General features: G+C 40.2%; 2 protein-coding genes across 3 annotated transcripts in view; one reads left to right on the top strand and one right to left on the bottom strand.

Moving 5' to 3' along the window:
* The window catches only part of Rnmt (RNA guanine-7 methyltransferase), a 27,533-nt gene extending 11,220 nt beyond the window's left edge, over positions 1–16,313 (bottom strand). The window contains exons 1-7 of one of the 2 annotated variants that reach the window (XM_059246624.1): positions 16,192–16,313; positions 10,705–11,163; positions 8,906–9,038; positions 7,276–7,401; positions 4,030–4,142; positions 1,803–1,984; positions 1,496–1,660 (exon numbers count right to left, since the gene is read on the bottom strand). In XM_059246624.1, the coding sequence (XP_059102607.1) occupies positions 1,496–1,660; positions 1,803–1,984; positions 4,030–4,142; positions 7,276–7,401; positions 8,906–9,038; positions 10,705–11,121 (1,136 nt within the window). In that variant the 5' untranslated portion in view covers positions 11,122–11,163; positions 16,192–16,313. Of the gene's footprint in view, positions 1–1,495; positions 1,661–1,802; positions 1,985–4,029; positions 4,143–7,275; positions 7,402–8,905; positions 9,042–10,704; positions 11,164–16,191 lie in introns of both variants that reach the window. The other variant, XM_059246623.1, reaches the window with a different exon arrangement.
* Positions 16,310–20,154, top strand: part of Fam210a (family with sequence similarity 210 member A) — a 24,917-nt gene continuing 21,072 nt past the window's right edge. Inside the window, exon 1 of the mRNA XM_059246625.1 lies at positions 16,310–16,572. The gene's annotated coding sequence lies outside the window, so the exon portion shown is untranslated. The remainder of the gene's footprint in view (positions 16,573–20,154) is intronic.

Here is a 20,154-nt window from a genome sequence, read left to right as displayed (position 1 = left end):
AATAAATAATAATAATAATAATAGAAAAGGAAAATAATTTGTGAGGATGTGGAAGGAACATGGAAAGAAGTGAATATGGGGAGGAAGGGATGGATTTCATCAAAACTGTACCTCTTACATGAAATTCTCAAAAAAAAATTAATGAGATGAAAACAATTATATATTAAAGCAAGAATCTATGACTTTCTAAGTTTATTATGTTCAAGTAATTTAAGTAGAAAATAATGCTAAGTTTGCTTAGCATTAAACAATAGTTTTCACTTTATTCTTTTATTTTTCAGAGTCTACTAAAACTACTAATTTTGTTCAGCAAACCCACCACGCTAACATACAAAACAGCTGAACGATTTAGAATGAAAAGCACACTGACTTAAAATCTCCGTTTGTTGGCAGCTTATATCTACAACACTGTGTTCAGTTTTCAAGTCCTGCCATGCTTCACTACTTGATTTTCTCTTCCCTCCCCTTTCTCTAGCCCCAGCTCTCCACTTGCTTCCCTTGTTTTGGGACAGTCTTAACTGTAGCCCAGGCTGGCCTCCTGCATCAGTCTCTTGAGTGTGGGACTACAAGGATGAGCCACCAAGCTAGCACAACTCAAAAAAACCTTATGTGACAACTTTACAAGGTGACTGAGTCTAGATCAAAATAATCACCAGCTAAATCTAGGTAAGCAAAAACCGTCCTGCTTCTTCAGTTAATATTCAAATTAGAAAACATTTGTTTTTAAAACGTACAAAATTAAATTTGGTCATGTGTATATAGCCTCTATCTAAGTTTGCTTTTATTATATTCGGGTGTAGGGAAATCCTGCAGATTAATGTGTCTGTCTGTCTGTCTATCAGTCTATCTGTCTATCTCACACAGTCTTGAAGCCACATGATAAAAGTCCAGTACCTTCAATTTCTCCTGTGCTTGCAGTTCACTAGAATTCTTAGGAATTAATGTGGACAGGAGGAATATAACCAGGAATCATGACTTTATAATCAACACTGTAGGAAGATGGGCATGGTGGTTACACGCCTTTAATCCCAGCACTATGGAGACAGAGGCAGGTAGTTCTTTGTGTGGTTCAAGGCCAGCCTGGTCTACATAGCAAGTTCCAGGACAGCCAGGACTACATAATAGAGACCGTGTCTCAAAAAAAGAAAGAAAAAAGAAAAAGGGAAAATAAACAAAACAAAACAACTACTCCATGGGCAGTACTGAAACACAAATTTTGATAAGCTCTTTCAAAGGGAGGATCTTAGACTTTCTCATTTTTCTATTATCAAAGTGGTGTCTGCTACCTATAGGGTCCGTTACCTTCTACCTTGAGTAGAAGCGGCTGGCTCCCTTCTCTTAGGAAAGAAAGCTATTTAAAGAGGACACCACTTCTGCAGCCAAGGCTTTTTCTTGGGGTTGCATTTAAAATACAGTATGAATAGCAACATTACTTTTGTCCCCTTAGGAGAAGGGATGAGGGGAAAGAAAAAGCAACAGATCAAGACATTCTTACTCAGTTAGCAATGGAAAATAGACCAAGAATTCAGGGACATCCACAACACCTTCCAAGTTGAAGTCATATTTGCAGCCAAATAAAGGATAACTTCCTTTCTTCTGGAATTTCACAGTGTATATTTCATTTCCAAATGATTCTGTTTCTGAAGCCTCAAGGCGTCTTCTATCAGGGTTATTCCACAACCAAAATAAAAGAATTATGATTAACATTTTTGATCCTATCAATCAAATCATGCATGTGAAAAACTACATGATGCAATTTTTAAAGGTATCTGACTAATTTTAATTGGATTCAAGTTACTTACATCAGTTCGAAGCTATTGGGAGTGGTGCCGATAAAATAGCCCCCAGGGTTAAGCCTTCCGCAAGCATTTCGAAGCATCATGTCAGCCTGCTCCAAGGACTCAAAGGCGTAGTGACAGGCAAACTGACAGCTGCAGATGTCAAAGCGCATTTCTGAGTCATGGAATTTTTCAACCAAAAGTTCCTGTAACAAACGTAAATGGTTTAGATTCCAAACGAATACAAAACAGATTAACAGTGGCTTTAGTACATTACTAGAATGTCGGGTTCTTAAAGTAAACATTCCCTGACAGCACCTATACATTTCCTTTTCTTGTCATGTACATACTTTAACAAGGACCATTTAAAAGGAGTATTCTTACCCTGGCCGAAAACAATTTGCAGGTCTGGGTAGAGTGCACAAGTGAAAGTTTCTGAGTTAGTTGTCCAGAACCAATGTAAAAAAACTGGGTGCAGTTTTGTGTGATTGTAATTTCAACGGGGGGACAGAGAAGCAGTAGCACAAGCTTACTGGCCAGCCAGCCAGCCTAATCGAGGATCCCAAGGCCTCTGGGAGAAATTCTGCTCAGAAAACGAAGAGCAACCCCTGAAGTCAACACCTGGCAAATACACACATATGCATCCACATGAGGATGTCCTCCCCCACCTACCCAACACATACATATAAAATAATCTTGATTCTGATTTTCATAGTGTTTTAAAATCTGGGGATTCTGAAATCATGTTTAAAATATAGGTCAGGCCAGAGAGATAACTCGGTAGGTAAAAGTGCTTGTCCTGCAAGCCTGACAACCCGACTTTAGGTTCCTGGGATACAGGTAAATCAGGACATGGTAGATGGGTCAGCAGCCCCACCCTTCTCCTGAGATAAGGTGGACACAGGAAAATCCTCTGGAAGCTCACAGGCCAACTAGCCTGGGATATAAAGAACAGAAGCAAACAAGGGAGGCTTCACCTCAAACAAAGTGGAAGGTGAAGACCGGAACCCTCTGACCCCCTGTGGCATCTCTGTCACATATGAAACCCCATTCTGACACACACACACACACACACACACACACGCACACTATACTCACAGACACAGAAATACTGACATTCAATAACTTGGGTAATAAAAACAAAAAACATTCAGTCTTTGGCATCTAAAAGATACAGTGCTTAAGTATGAACTATTTTAGCAGCATTTGTTTTTTTCATCCTCATTTTCAAGGCTGCAAACAAAATATGACTACTAAACATGTACCACTTAAACGTTTTAAAATATAATACGTAAAGACAAAGAACATCAAGTTCCCAGTGAGACATCCATTCAGTTCAGAATTTCAGAAACAAATGGAAGGTAGAAAACACACAGTGATCCCAGCATGACAGGAAAACCCTCTTATAAAACACAAGTTGAAGCAAACACACTTTTAAGTACAGGTCTATTACAGAATAAAGCGGCCCTTCATATCCTTACGTTCTTCAACAGTGAAGTCAACCAACGATGGACTGAAGATACAAAAGAGGAAAATGTATTGTTTAAACAAACCTGTAGACTTCTTTTCCGTGATGCTTACTTCCTAAACAACACAGTGTGACTAGTTATGTAGCACTTTCACTGCATTAGATACAGTAATAAAATCATCCAAACACGCTTTAAAAATGCATGAGTATGTGTGTAGTTACCCACAAATATTATGTCACTTCATACATGTGACTTTGAGCTTCTGGGGACACTAAGGTATAACTATTAAAAAACAAATCCTGACCAAATCAAAAAGCAATGAAGGGATTTCAAATATCCAATTATTAAAGGTAAACCTTTCCTAAAAGTACCCAAGGATAAATTTCCAGTAGAAACTGAAAATGCATGCCTTAAGATTTTTAATGTTTCACACACATTTTAACAAATGAGTCAGTTTTATAAATGGGAGATGTAGCATGCACGAGGCCCTGCATTTGATCCCCAACACCGTAGGGAGAAAACAAATTTTAAACGATGAGGCTGCACAGATGGCTCAGCAGTTAAGAGCACTTGCTGCTCTTGGAGAGGATTCTGGTTTGATTCCAAGAACCTACATGGCAGCTTATAATTGTTCTTACTTCCAGTTCCAGAGGATTCGATACCCTCTTCTGGCCTCCAAAGGTACCAAGCATGCATGTGGTGTACATAACACATACACAGGCAAACATTTATCCACATAAAATAAAAAAATAAATCTCAAAATTAAAACAAAGGTTCTGTACCTTTGAACAATCAGCAGTTATAAACTCTGCATTAAAAATATATTCATTATCACGACGACATCTCATGTCTTCGTAACGCTGTTGACATTGTTTCATAGAAACATCAGCAATATCTACAAGGGTAAAGGGTGTTAGTAAGTATTAACACAAAAGAGCAACTCGACTGATAAGCTGGGGCGGGTGGGGCATGAAATTCAGGCATACGACAAGGAAATGGCTGTGGGGTTCCATCTAGTTCCTTTAGACAAAGGCTTTCTTCACAGTACTTATGCTGGGCAAGTGCCGGATGATCAGTTTTATCATCGTTATCAGGTGTGTGGAAGTCAGAGGACAGCTCTCAGGAACTGCTTCTCTCCCTTCATCATGGGATCTAGAGATCCAAGCTCAGTTGTCAGGCTGAGGCAGCAAGGGCTTTGATGCCTGACAATCTTGCCAGCCCCAGGTTTTAAAGGCTCATTTAAAATATGAGGCAGACAGGGGCTGGAGAGACGGCTCAGGGGTTAAGGGCATTGGCTGCTCTTCCAGAGGTCCTGAGTTCATTTCCCAGCAACCACATGGTGGCTCACAACCATCTGTAATGAGATCTGGTGCCTTCTTCTGGTGTGCAGGCATACATGCAGACAGAACACTGTACACATAATAAATAAATAAATCTTAAAAAAAAATATGAGGCAGACAACTTAGATTCCAATTTGAACTATAAAACTTAACACCATCTACAAGCTCATTTTGTAAATACCAAGTTACTGTTTTCACACTGAAATGTTTCTGTTCTCGTCCTTGCTTTCAACTTGCACTCGTGACAGAGAGATGATGGCTACTGTGTAGGTGGCCTGTGTTCTTCACTATCACATGCCAGGAGGGAAAGCCAGTTTTCATTTAGAATATCCTTCATAAAGCAGTAAGAAGTCAATCTTGGCCATTTGATTCCTATCTCTGAACACCACCATGGTAAAGTCTGGAGCAAACTTCTCTTGTTACCAGCAGCACCTAGCATATGCCTTCTGAGTTGTGAGCTAATTGTTGTGGAATATTACTTTAACTATGTGAAAGTATGTTACATTTGTTTATGCTGCATTTGTTTAACAATGTGAGGATGTGTGTTTAATTATGTAAAGGTGTGTTGCATTTGTTTTAGCTTGCCTGCCTAAGGTACCTGCTTGGTCTAATAAAGAGCTAGGCAGGAGAAGGATAGGTGGAGCTGGCAGGCAGAGAGAATAAATAGGAGGAGAAATTTAGGCTGGAGAGAAGAAGAGGAAGGAGGAGGAGACGAGAACAAGGGCGATCACACCTCGGGAGCAAGAAGCCAGGCACCAGCCAGCCAGCCAGCTAGCCAAGAGAAGCAGTAAAATAAAGATATACAGAAGGAAAGAAAAGTAAAAAGCACCAAGGCAAAAGGTAGACAAAAAGAAACAGGTTAACTGAAGTTAAAAGAGCTAGTCAAAAACAAGCCTAAGCTAGACCAAGCATTCAAAACTAGTAAGTCTCCGTGTCATGAGTTAGAAGCTGGTTGATGGCCCAAAAGAAAAAGCTTGCTACAGCTAATACTGGTCATGTGTTTGAAATAAGTCACTTTAACTTGAAAGAATGACTCTTGGGCTGGAGAGATGGCTCAGAGGTCAAGAGCACTGGCTGCTCTTCCAAAGGTCCTGAGTTCAATTCCCAGCACCCACATGACGGCTCACAACCATCTATAATGAGATCTGATGCCTTCTTCTGGCCTGCAGGCACATATGCAGGCAGAACACGGTATACACAATAAATAAATAAATAAATATATCTTTTTTGTTTGTTTGTTTGTTTTTTCAAGACAGGGTTTCTCTGTGTAGCTTTGGAGCCTGTCCTGGATCTCACTCTGTAGACCAGGTTGGCCTCGAACTCACAGAGATCCGCTTGGCTCTGCCTCCCGAGTGCTGGGATTAAAGGCATGAGCCACCACCGCCCGGCATAAATAAATCTTAAAAAAAAAAAAAAAAAATGACTCTCAAAATCTGACTATTATACATGTATTTTTGAAGATGAACAGGGTCATTTTAAGGGACACAATGCATAGTACTTGTTACCAGAGATAAAATTTGACTTCAAGTAAAAAAAAAATAAATACAGTTCTGAAAGAAAGGAAGAAAAAAGAAAGAAAGAAAGAAAGAAAGAAAGAAAGAAAGAAAGAAAGAAAGAAAGAAAGAAAACCTCTTGTATCAATCACTTTTGTGACTGGTAATATTAAGCAAATTTGATTTCTTGACGTCAGTCACAGCATTTTCCAGGTATTATAAAAACCATTTTTAGACTGTAAGACAGACCAGTGAGTGTGAAGGTAAGGAATATGTAACATCTGTCAATAAGGCTTCAGATTGACATTATAACTAACCTTACCAGACTGCCACTTGTTGACTGCTCACCAAAGACGAATAACCACAATTATCTGAAAAGGCTACCACTACCTTTCATTTACAACTGCTTAGTCACCAAAGTAACAAAATGACACATTAAATGTAGAAACACATGTCAGAGTCAACTTGCCAGAATTCCCATTAAACTTTATTTGTATGAATTAAAAATCATAGCCTCAATTTCTAACATGGTCAAACATCAACAACTATAGCCACACAAAGAATCATTAATTCTTCAGTAATATTTTTTGTATATAAGGCTCATAAAACAAAAAAGGGGGAAAAAAGAAACTACTGATTTGAGCAGTACTTTTGGAGGCAACGCTGTTATACTTCCTGCAACTCATCAAGCAGAACATGATGCCTGGTGGGAATAATATAATAATAATAATAATAATAATAATAATAATAATAACAACAAAATATATCTTTCCTTTTGGGAAGGACAAGTTAACATTAACTGTAACAAAACCATCAGGAAAGACTTAACAAATTTTTCAAAACATTTATCATATGCATAGGTCTCAGGAGAAAAGTTGCCTTAAGATACCTTAGCATCATGCTAGCAAGGAGAACCTTCTAGTTCCCCATTCACCTAGCTGACTAAAACAATTCTGATCGTTAACACTCATTAGTTACTCAGCTATTATTACTGTCACCATATGCATGTGTGTATGAGCAAGGGCGAGACCAAGCACAAGCAAGCATCTTCCCTTCCACCTTTACGTGGTGTCTGGGGATTGAACTCAAGCTGCCAGACCTGCATGGCAAATGCTTCTACTCCCCCTCCCCCCGCACCCCCAGCCATTTCACTGGCCCCCAAAGTAATTCTTTACTATGTCAGTATCTGTCTTACCAGCACACACCAGCCTGCTAATTCTCCCCTTCCTCCACTTGAGCAAATCTCCACCTTTTCCACATCCCAGGTCCAAAACAGTGAGATCACGATTTTTTCTTTGTCGTACCTTTTCTAAAAACTCCCCTGAAAAAGAAAGAAATAAATCACACTGCATTTCCTCTATTTTTACTACAGCCACTTCTTTAAAACCCACTAACTTCTGTCTGACAAAGCATATGAATTATATGTAACACATTAACGTATTATATATTGTAATCTGTATTCCAAAATCTAACATAGTAACAACTTGAGCGCTAGCATTAAAGGGTACACATATACCATTTACAATGGTAAAGTGGTTTTTTGAAGGCTATTTTCAAAATTTGAGTCAACATTACGTAATATTTAAGTTCTAATTTTTTAAAAAAGCTACATTTGTGATGAGAGAAACTAATTTGTATTTCTTCCCATAAGCCAATGTTTAACTTCATACATACTTAAACTGAAGTAGTTACAGATAATAGTAATTGATTGCTATTCTCTATAGTCAGGCTTAAGAAATACCCAAAAACTATAACATCTTTTACCTCCTAAACAAGCAAAAGTTCAAACAATGGTTTAAAAGGCTTATTAATAGCCTGAGATAAATGAAGTATTCAGCAGTACTAAAACTTGATACAATAATGAATCTTACACTTATTTTTCCTGTTTTATTACTTTGTGTACTCTATAATTTGTGTATGTACTATTTGGGTAGCTAAAATATTCAGTACAAATATTTCTGCCTTTCAATATAGATTTAAATAGCACCATAAGTATTCCATATTTAAGTTTCTGCCATGAATCTTATACTTATTCACCAAAATAACAAAATGACATGTTAAGTGCATAAACATAAAGTCAACTTGCCAGACTTCCCACTAAAATTTACTTGTCTGAATCAAAAAAATCAGACAAAAAGAAAAGAAAAACAAAAAACTTGATTTAACTAAAGGAAGTAATACTACATTCTAAATCCTACTTTCTCCATTTATTTCCATTTTAATTTGAAAGGTGAGTTTCCACGGACAAAAATGTTAGCTCCAAACCTGTATGTCTTTACCAGTTCTCAAAGTAAACATTATTTTTCCCAAGAAAGCATGTAAGACAAACAAGCTCTATGATAACTGATGTCAATTCACTGAAGGCTTGCAGGTAGACTCATCATAACACTGTCTTTCCCTGACATAACAAAAACTCAATGTTCAATCCCACGTGCCACCGCACTAAAACTATTAAAGACAACTGTCTAACAGCCTTGGGGACCATTAACTATAGGTATAAAAAAGCACACTGTCAGATGAAAGCCTATTTAACTTACTATCAACTCAACATCATTAATTTCCGATACCATTAACCAACAGCAAACAAGAATTTATTTGGCTCTCTAGCTTTTTAAAGCCAAAGTGTGATCACAAAATGAAAAACAAATAACAGCCTTTGAAGCTTGATATATGATTAAAAAAAGAGAGGAGAAAAAACAACAACAAAGAAATGGGCTGTGGAGAGCACTTCCAATGCATGCACCCTTGGCTTCAATGTCCAGCCTGTAAAATATAATTCAATCAAATTTTAAATCTCTTAACTAAAGGGTAAAAACCAATCATACCAATAAGAATACTTTTAATCCAATTATTAAAGTTTCTCAGGTAAAAAATGCGACTCTGACTGCGCTTCTCCAGCCCCACTTCCTGAAGCTCGTTATAGTGGGCAGCCACGGCAGAACTGTGACCTTCCTCCAGCTTCTGAAACCAAAATGACAAAAGTCAAGGGTTAGAGCATGACCTAGAAAGTAAGCAAAGGCCCCAGACCACCTGACTGTGGAAGGAGCAAACCCAACTGAAGGGCATTTCACAGAGCGATGGCTGGCCCCACAGTAATACAGCAGTTACTAGTGTACCTAAGAGGTGTCTCCAATTCTTTATGGAAAGTCTCCCAGCTTAAGGTCTTCATTGTGATCCTCACCTATATAATTTAAGGCTACGTGTTTTAAGGAAACTACTCTTTTTCCAGAGTTTTGATTTATTTAACAATAAATTACAGTCAATAGATAAACTTCTTAAAAGGGAATAAGAGAAATAAGCTACTATACTTTAATATCAGTAGGAAATTATTGTTATGATTACATAATGTATATGAGTTAGAATTTAGGAGGTTACACTCAATATCAGTGACTTTTATTACACATTATTAATCTAATGCAACAATTTTCTATCTGCATTTAGTAAAACCTTAGGCACTCTACAAAAAATCCATAGTAGGTAAAGGCCTCCAGCATCTGCTATCTCCCTTTTCAAAGGACCTAATTCTTTCTTTGCTTACTTTACGTATCAAATTTAAGGGTACATTTTTACTAGAAAAAAAAAATCTGCCAATCTAAGTCTTAAAACCCACATTTAACATATTAGCTCACCTTTTCACCAGGACACCACTGGTGAAAGCCTGGCCTGCTACTTTCTTCTTCAGGACTGATAACAAATGTTACTAATTTGGTTTTTTTTTTTTTTTTTTTGGTTTTTCGAGACAGGGTTTCTCTGTGTAGCTTTGCGCCTTTTCCTGGAACTCACTTGGTAGCCCAGGCTGGCCTCGAACTCACAGAGATCCGCCTGGCTCTGCCTCCCGAGTGCTGGGATTAAAGGCGTGCGCCACCACCGCCCGGCAAATGTTACTAATTTGTAAAGTAGTCTTTCTCGCCAATCCCAGACTCAGCCTCAGAATCCTTTGCAATATGGTAAATGTTTGTTACCATTTGCTCGATATCAGCCTTTTACATCAACTTAACCAAAATTATACTAAATAACTACGCAAACCATACTAGAAGCTGCAAACAATTATAGTGTAGCATATTAATAATGGAGAGTAAAGGTGGGCACAATTTTGACTTTATTACTTTAACTGATCATCAGGCAACACTTTGAAACACCTGATAAAAAAGGACAACGAGGGGGCTGGAGACATGGCTCAGTGGTTGAGAGAACTGGCTGCTCTTCCAGAGGGCCCAGGTTCAAGTCCCAACACCCACATGGCAGTTCACAACTGTCTGTACTCCTTCTAGGAGATCCAAAACCCTCACACAGACATACATTGAGGCAAAACACCAATGCACATAAAATAAATAATCTTTAAAAAGGAGAGGGAAAAAAAGGACAAAGGGTAAATCAAGTGGGCCACATACTGCCATCTTTCAAAAAAAAATTAGTAAAAAGCAAACTACAGAAACTACCTTTCAAGGTTCTGGACAAATAGGAGTTCCAAAATAACATGAAAATGTTAACAGCACAACTTTCACCTTAACAAAATTTTAATTTTAAGAGTCTATTGTGCCTTAAGATACATATGTATCCCCACGACTGTTCCATACTTCTGGTTAACACACTGAATTACAGATAAAATATACACAAAGCATACTTTCCGCTTTTCTGGAGCATCCTCGGATTGTAGTTTTCTCTTTCTCTGGGTAACCTCTCCAGAGGAAGGTTCATCTTCGGAAACATCGCCCCCCTCCAGTTTCCTTTTCTTTGAAACGCCTCCATCATCACCAGTGCACTTTTCCTCTAAGATGATTTCAACATCAAGTTTTCTTTTCTTGGCTGGAGAATCCTCCACGTAACTTGAATTCTCCTCTGCCTGGTCATCTTCAAACTCTTTCCTCGCTCTTGGTTTATCTGCCTGCTGGCACGCAGGAGTCTTTTCAGAAAGCCTTGGCCCAGATGCAGCAATGGACTCATTAACACTGGGAGGGGATGCTGTTTCAGAATCTATGGACACTTTTGCCTTGTCAAAAGACATCTTTTCATGTTTGTCTGCTTTTGCAGAACTTTCCATTTCTAGTTACTTGAACTGACAGCAAAAACTCATGAATCAACACTGTAATGGCAAGAAAAAAAGGTATTATTTATAAACACTAATGTTAAGATCTAAGGGGGCTGGAGAGATGGTTAAGAGCGCCGACTGCTCTTCTGGTGGACCCGGCTTCAATTCCCTGACACTCTCACACAGACATACATGCAGGCAAAACAAATAAATAAACTGTCTCGAAAAACAAAAACAAAACAAAACAACAACAACAACAACAACAACAAAGATCTAAGATAATTTTAATAAAGTTGGTCATTTAGTTTCAGGAGTTCAAAACAATTTCAGTTATGCAGGCATGTCTAACCTATGGTCCAGGACCACTTATGGCCATTTGTTACAGCTGTGAATGTGGCCCAACAAAAAATCATAAACTATTCAGTGCAAATCTCAAGCATGAACTTTATAGATGACATTATTTCATAATGTCAAAAGGTTGTGCACATCAGGACTACAAAAATGCTTATATATGAAGTTATAAATATATAGTAGTATTACAAGAACATGGGGACTAGTTTGGAGGAAGTAGGTCACTTGACAGATACCACTGAAAGTTATGCCCATCCTTGACAACTTGCTCTTTGCCTCCTGTCCATCACTATAAAGTGAAGCTCCTTGGTCACACACTACTGTTGCCATGGTATTTTGCCCAAGTGCAAGAAGCCAAACCACCACAAACTGAAACCTCAAATAATACAAGACAAAGTAATCCTGCTTCCCTTAAATCACTTTCTCTGGTATCTGGTCACAACGATGAAAAAGTAACTAAGACTGATACCAGAGAAGTAGGGTTGCTTACACTGTGACTACCTGACAATGTGGTGCAGCCGCCTTTGAAAGAATTTGAAACAATATGTGTATATGGGCCTGATATGTTGCAACACAGTAATTTGATCAAACTTCAAATTTCTGCTCTTGATTCTCACTGTAAAGCTGGTAAGAAGTAGTTACTGATAACCATGCTACAAGCTGAGCACGGTGGTATGTGCCTTTACTCCCAGCACTTGGCTGGCAAAGATCAGAGGATCTCTGTGAGTTGGAGCCAAATCTATATAGAGTTCCAGGCCAGCTAGGGCTACACAGTAAGCTCCATCTCAAAAAGCAAAAACAAAACAAAAAAAAAAAGCATGCAATAGCTTGAATGTTGACATTTCTTCCACTAGATTAATTAGTCTTTAAAGTTAGTCTGAGACAAAGTTTAACAGCAGGGACAAATCTTTACAAACTTTTTACCAGAACATAGTGTGAATGGCCTGTAGTCCAATTCCCCAAAGCATCCTTGTTCCGAGACCTGAGACCTCTTAAGCCTGGCTCACTGTATTCCTGCTGGCATTCTAATCTTTCGGGTTCCCACCAGAATTACCATGTAATTTTCTTTTTATCTTACAGTGTCTCACAGCAAAGGGCCTGCCCTGAGTGTCAAGAGACTTTGAACAGTACTGGAACTGCTAACTGTGAGGACTGAGAGTGGGGACTGAGTGAGAGTGGGCTACAAGCATTTGCATTATCAAACAGTCATGGAACTCTGAAGCTGGAGTACAGTGTTACTGTTTGTGAAATTTCCCCCACAGGCTTATGTGCTGAATGCTTGGTTGGTCTTCAGCTAGCAGCACTATTTGGGGAGGTTCTAGAGACTTTAGGGAGGTAAAGTCTGTTTAGAGAATGCATGTAAATTATACCTAGTTGTCAGTAGTTACTTCTTGACTATCATGAGGTAAACTGCCTCCTCCTTTACACACTCTCATCAGCATAATGGCCTGCCTTACCACAGGCCCCAAATCATCAAAATCAAGTAGTATGGCCTGAAATCTCCAAAATTATGAGTTAAAATAAATCTTTCCTTTCTCTAAGTTGCTCGCTTAGGTATTCTGACTATGCAAAAATAATACAGAAAGTCAAGACTCTTGAAATCCTTACTTAATAATGAACCCTGTAATCGTACAGGAAGTAAAGAGAGGAGATAGCTTTAGAATACCTTGAAGACTCAGCCTTCAGTGTACCAACCATTAAATCACTTTCAAGTATGTTCTAAGGCATTTGTGTAAAATGGGAGGAAGAAAGTCATCTATTACAAAGGAATTGTTAATGGTCGACTTATTCACTCAATTTATTTGCCAACCTACTACTACTACAAAGAAGTGCAATGTGAACTCTAATCACTAAATTCACAACTTAAATACTTCTACTAAAATATCAAGCTGTGTTACTGAAAGAAATGAAAAAGGGAAATCAAAAATCAAAACAATTAGAGACCATGACATTTTAGGTTCTAAAAGTAATGAAGACATGCAGTGGTTTGAATGAGAATAGCCCCCACAGGCTCATATATTTGAATACTTGATCTCGGTGCTACAGTTTGGGAAGGACCAGGTGTGGCCTTGGTAGAGGTCATGTCACCATGACTGGGCTCTATAGTTTCAGAAGTCAGGCCATTCCCAGATAGCACTTTGCCTGTGCTTCTGAATCAAGATGTAAACTCTTAGCTATTGTTCCAGAACTATGCCTGCCTGCCTGCCTGCTACCATGTCCCTGGCATGATGGTCATGGACTCTAACCCTCTGAAACTGTAAGCCCCAAATAAACACTTCTAAAAGTCTGCTTTGGTCACAATGTCTGTCTTATCACAGCAATAGAAAAGTAACTAAGAGGTAAATTAGTAAAAACAAGTCAAGGGAAACTGGGAAGAATTTCAGGAGACAATAGTTTTCACTAACTTTGAGTACTGACTCAAAGTAACAAAATACCAAAATATATTACAGAGGAACAACTGAATCAGAGAAGAAACAAAATCAACTAGGAAAGTAAGTTACAGAGTAACTACTATAAATCAGTATCAAGGAAAACTGCTCATCCAATTGTCAAAACTCTTACTTCTCTACTATTTAATGCCTAAAAGAAACTTCCTTTTACAATCATGAAACCGCCAGTCAGTGGTGCACACCTTTGTTCCCAGCACTTGGGAGGCAGAGGCAGATGGATCTCTGTGAGTTCGAGACCAGCCTGGTCTACAAAGTGAGTTCCAAGATTGGCTCCAAAAAACAAAAAACAACAATCATGAAACCATGCAAAATATTACTGCTAGCTGTAACTGCTGCCTAAAATTAGTATTGGTATTTATTTGGACAGTCTATACTTCCACAGATTAGCTGTCATAAAAGCATTCAAAACTATAAAATGGTTATGAATGTCTAGAATTATATGTCAAACAACTCAATTACAGAGCGTTTTACTTAGTATACAAGATAGCAATAGCTCTTACCTCAAAAAAGGATAGTGGATAGTTTATTCTGGAGCCAAATTTGTGTGACAATGGCTAAGGGACACAGATTTAGGTTACTCAAATTCCATGTTCTAACATGCTAACAGTTCCAGTAAGTTTTATAGTAACAAAAGAAAGGAAATCTTAAGTCCAGACACTTCTCAAATACATTGGCAGAAATATCAGGTAGGAGGGTCACAGAAGAGCAAGGAAATCTCAGTTATAAGACCTAAATGCTATCTGACAGAATCCTTGGCCTTTTAGTTGGTCAGAACCAGAGGTCTGTTTACACATTCCTAAAGATTTACCTAATGGTCACATTAGGTCGCATACAGAGCAGAATGGCTAATGAGGAGGCTAAAGATGGGCCAAGATAAGTAGGATCTAGACTTGGAACATTCCATCTTATCAGAATCACTGAAGTTTTAAAAAATCACCCAGATCCTAAAAATCAGTCAACAGCTTTGTAGTCAGAGCTTCTTTCCAGGAATTCTTGTTCACCAGAGCATTCTCTAGGCTCTGGGTTTGATGCTTAGCTTTGCATCAATAATGATTATAATAAAACTATCAACAATGATAATGAAAATACTTGAGAGATGTCCTGATAGAACGGAGAAGGGAATTTATGGTAAAAAGTAGACTGACATGGAGATGAATATTTTGACCTGGCTGCAATCACACTGTAACTTGCCTCACAGAAACCAAGATATTCTAGAGATACTAGGGTCTCTTGATCTATTAAATTGTTGAAACAATGAACACCGAGAGAGACGAGAGAGACGGCGGAAAAGGGAGGGAGAGATGGGAGAGAAAGAGACTGTGAATGAATATTTCCCCTAGGAATCTTAAGCTGAGAGGAAAGAAAGAAGCAAGCCAACGGGAGTAAGAACATCTTACAGGAATGCACTGAAGCCCAGAGAAAGATGCAAAATGGTAGGCGGGACCACACCTTGGCCAGACTGCATTTTTCTTGCCTCCTATTTAAACCTCACCCTCATTTCAGGACCCACAAAGATGGAAGGGTTCTCAGACGGGTATCTCGGTGCCACTTCCCAAGGGGTCCACACAGAGTCAATCTCCTCTTTCTGCTTTTCATTATTAACTTGGCTCTGTTCATTGGTTTTTACTGAGGGGGCGGAACCACGCTTGTTGGGTTGGGCACTGGCTATGACCCTCCATAAGTTCGCCCCTTTAGGTAAGGCCCCCCCCTAAAGTAAACCATTTTTTCTCGGTCATCCCAGTTTCTGCCTGCTAGCTAGTGGTCAAGCATGACCTCGACGGACCACCTTGACTGTCTAGAGCAGGGTACAAGACAATAAAACAGGAGGTGGGGAGCGTGAAACAGAAGAGGTGGGGGAGGGGGAGGCAAGCCGTTCTCCAACTAAATGCATCTGTTCCCCTCACCGGCCCAGCTGTTACTCAACCTCTGGTTCAGGTTCCTACGGCACTGCTCCAGACAGAACAAACCCTCTTTGGCTCCCAACACCTCACCCGGCCCACCGCAGCCTCATCACAGGCCCTCGGCCCGAGCAGACGCGCTGGAGCTTCTCCTCCCCTGACCTAGTGTGCTCTGGAGGAGCAACAGCGCCCACCGTCTCAAGACAAGCCGTGCTCACACCGCTTCCGGCTACGGGCACAATACACGCCATGAAGCCAAGACCAGAGGCGAAAGGGAAGCGAGCCCAGCCAGGCAGGCGTCCGGGCGTTCGGCCTGTCTCTCAGCGCGCAAGACTAAAGACAAAGAAGCAAGGCAAGGCCAGAACGCCGAACGCCACACTCACCCACACAGTCATCCACGATTCTGTTTGCGGAAACGCCGGCCGGCGCCACGCGTGGCCTTGTTGCGTCACTTCCGGGGAGTGCGCCCGGGATCAAGGAACTCGAGGGTCAGGCGCGGGGCGGGGCTTCCTCCGCGCCGGAACTACGAGTCCCAGGGTTCCTCGCGCGGCGGCGTGCCTGTGGCCCTGCGAGCGGGCAGGGAGGGTCGGAGCGCGTTGCTAGTGGGCGCGGCTGGCCTGGGCGGTGGAGGCCGAGCGTTCGCCCCGAGTCCTGCGACACGGCACCCTGCCCCACGCTTGGCCGGGTCGCCTTGCCGAGGCAGCTTCTTCCGGCCCGTGCGGCGGGATTCCGTGGAGAGCCCCCCAACACACACATCCTGAGAGGTAGCCTGGGGCCATGGTTCGCAAGTGGGGCGTCGGGAGGGGGCCAGCGGGCACCTTCACGGCGGGCGCGTGACTGACGGCAGCGGGGCGGTCGGTGGCGGCCTCCCTCCTGCGGGCGGGAGTCGTCAGCACTCCCGACCCCACGGCCAGCGGCAGTCGAAAGAGGTCACCCCTGTCCTAGGTCCTTCAGGAGTCCTGGCCGACCTCGCGCCTCCTGGTGCCCTTTTTACACCTTCTCGCGTTATGATCCTTAACGCCCTGCTCTTCCGTCCGGAGTAGTTGGGGTGTCCTTTCAAAAATAACCCGCAGCTTCACCTTTGGGACCGATGAGCCATTTCTTATCGCCTTGTTTGTAGTCGTGCCATGCTCTCCAGGGAGGCATACCGTTACAGGTTTCCACCTCAAGATTAGGGTCAGAACGTAGAGTCTACTTGTGCATTGAGACAGTTTACACACCAGCACATTAACGTGCCTCGCCATCCCTCCATCGGAGTTGTGGGAAAACCACAATCAGATTTCCAATGTATTCTGAATTACTCTTCAGCAAATCTGATCCGTCCAAAGCAGCTTTGAACGTGTGTTTTGCTCGTCTACCTGTTTGTTCGTAGGCAATTTTATTAACATGGCCTTGGTGTAGAGTTTGTAGTATATAGCTCCCGCTTGCAATTTGTGGACATTAGCCCTTCTGAGGTTGTTGACTCTTTTATAAACCTTGAACTAAACGGCTTACTTTTAACAGCTATGAGAAATCAATTTCAGATAACTGGGATTGTGTTTTATTGTATGCCATTATCCAGTTTAAGAGTTAACTTCCGTTCATGAATATTGACTAATGCAAAGGTCTTGTGGGACCTAGAGCCCCAAAGTGCTGTGTGCATATTGAAGCATTGGAGCTTGTTGGATCCAATGATTGAGTTTTATTTTGTTGTTTCTCCCCCCACCCCCATAATTGCTGTTGTCGTCTTAGAGAACATAACCCTAATTTTGACTTTAAAAAACAAAATTTCATTATATAGCCCAGGCTGGACTTAAACTCATGATCCTGCTGTGTCAGGCCTACCTTATGCAGGGATTACAGGCAGACCTCCAGCCACACGTCTTACATTTTTCTCTTAATGGAATTAAAGCCTCTTAACTTCCTGTTTATAAGATTCCCACAATGAATTGATGTTATTAAGGAGATATTCAAACTTTACTCTTTGAGGAGTTTGACTCTTGTAAAATGACATAGAGAAAAGATTCTTGAAAGTATTAAAGTAGGGAGGAACTGTATGCACCAGAAAAAAGTGTTCTCACAGTTACCTTTGTCCCCATTATTGTCTGGTTTTCTGGAAACTGGGTTGAAATAATAGCTAATACTTTCGTATTTCCTGCTGTTTCACACATTCCTTGCTCATTCTCTTGTGTAACCCAGTTAGGATTATCTTTGTTTTACAGATGAGGATTGAGTTTGTTTGCCAAGGTCGGTCTAGTAAATAAATGGTGGAACCAAGATTTGGACCCAGGACCTCTATGCTAATAATCAAACAGGATCTCCTAGAAGGTCACACTCAGAACTGAAAGTTTACCAACCCATAGATTTTTCAAAATTATTTTTACAATTCTTAACACTCCATTTATCACGTTCAGAGAGAAAAAAACAGCTGGCTAAGGGTGTTCCTTTGCCAGATTATGAGCTCTGTCTGCTGAGACTGGAACCATCATGTTCCTCCGTGATTTAGCTCAGGTTCATTAAACAGCACCTGCTACATAGTACATACATAATGGATAACTGAATCTCCAAGAAAAAAAAATTGTATCTTTTTAAAACCTAACAGAATTTGCTTGAAACCATTTATAAGAAAGCTAGAATATATCTCTCAGAGATGAACTTAAAATGTGTGGTTTCTGTTTTTAGATTGAATGTAGTTTTTGAAACATATTGTTTCTAACATGTAGATAAGATGTTGGAGCTTCTTAAGAATGATTTTGTTCTGTGAGGACAGAAAGTATAAAGAGTTTAGTCTCTCTAAATAGACACTACAGAAAGTGACAGTTCTCCTGCATCACTCTGACTGCTGAGCTGAAAGTTGACATCTCTTCCAAGCAGAAAAAAATTCTTTTAAAACAGGTTTTTTCTAGAGTTGAAAGGAATGTTTAATTGAATCTATGTGTGATGAGTAATATATGTCAACCCAGGCTGTAGTACCTAATATTTAATCAGACACTAATCTCGGTGTTTGTTGTTACTGTGTTTTGAAGATACAGTTACCTGTTGACTTTTAAGGTGGTTATTGTCAATAACAACCTCTATTTTAACTTAGATGTAGTTATAAATGTTTCAAGCTTGTGTCTAACTTTCCCGTTGGTTTTATATTGCTGTGGATTTTGTACTGAGAGTGTTTCTGGAGGTGACTTTAAAAAATATGTTTATTAGCAGGGCTGGGCCAGGCGTGGTGGTGCACGTCTTTAATCCCAGCACTGGGGTGACAGAGGCAGGCGGATCTCTGTGAGTTCGAGGCTAACCTGGTTTATAAAGCAAGTTCCAAGACAGCTAGGATTCTGATACTCAGAGAAACCCTGTCTCAAAAAGCCAAAAAATTATAGATACAGATATAGATGTAAAGTCATTGCCATTTTGATGGATTTCATAAACCCTTTTTAAGTATACATTTGACAACATTTAATTTAAGGGTGTCTTTAAATCCTTCACTTTCTTCCCTCCCACTTGTCCCTTACTTTTCTAAGATACTCCCACTTCACTTTCATGTCATACACTTGTTTACATATGTAAATGCTTTTATCTGCAAAAGCTGGGATCCACATATGAGAGAAAACAGCAATGTTTGTCTTGCTTGGTCAGGCTTTTTTCACTTAACATAGTGATTGTCAGTTGTACCATTTCCAGGCAAATGACAGTATTTCGTGCGTGTGCGTGTGCGTGTGCAGGCAGGAGTATGAAAGTCAAAATACAACCTTGGCTGTCAATCCTTGCCTTCCATCTTGTTGGAGACATGGTCTCTTTGTTGTACCCGTGGCCTGAGTTTTTGGGGATTCTCCTGTGTTCTCACATGTCATCATAGGGGCACTGGGATTAGAGACAGGTACCACTGGGCCTGGCTTTTGCATGAGTTCTGGTAAGTCTCACTCAGGTCTGCACAAATGCAGGCAAACACTTTACCTACTGACTATCTCCCCAGCGCCACCATAGTTTCATTCTTTATGGCTAAACAAAACTATTTTGTATATGTACCACATTTCCTCCATCCATTTATCTCTTAGTGTACACTTAGGCTAATTCCAGAAGTTGGCTGTTGTGAGTAATAACACAATAAACATTAATGAGGAGGTATCTTTGGAATATATTGGTTTGTATTTCTTTGTATGTATTGCCAGGAGTGATATCACTAAATCAATATGGCAGTTCTGTTTTTAGTTTTTTCTACATTGGCTGAGTTGATTTACATTCTCATCAGCAGTGTATAAAGATTCCCATTTCCACAAACAGCAATATTTACTATTTTTTTCTTCATTTTTAAAACCTTGGGGGCTGTCTATGTGTTTATGTGAATGTCTGTGTTTGTATAGCGAGTATGAGTGTGG

This window comes from Peromyscus eremicus, chromosome 19 (assembly GCF_949786415.1).
Source record: "Peromyscus eremicus chromosome 19, PerEre_H2_v1, whole genome shotgun sequence".
In the NCBI taxonomy this organism is placed as follows: Eukaryota; Metazoa; Chordata; class Mammalia; order Rodentia; family Cricetidae; genus Peromyscus; species Peromyscus eremicus.
Note: the sequence above shows the minus strand (reverse complement) of the source record. Positions and strands in the feature narration are given on the sequence as shown.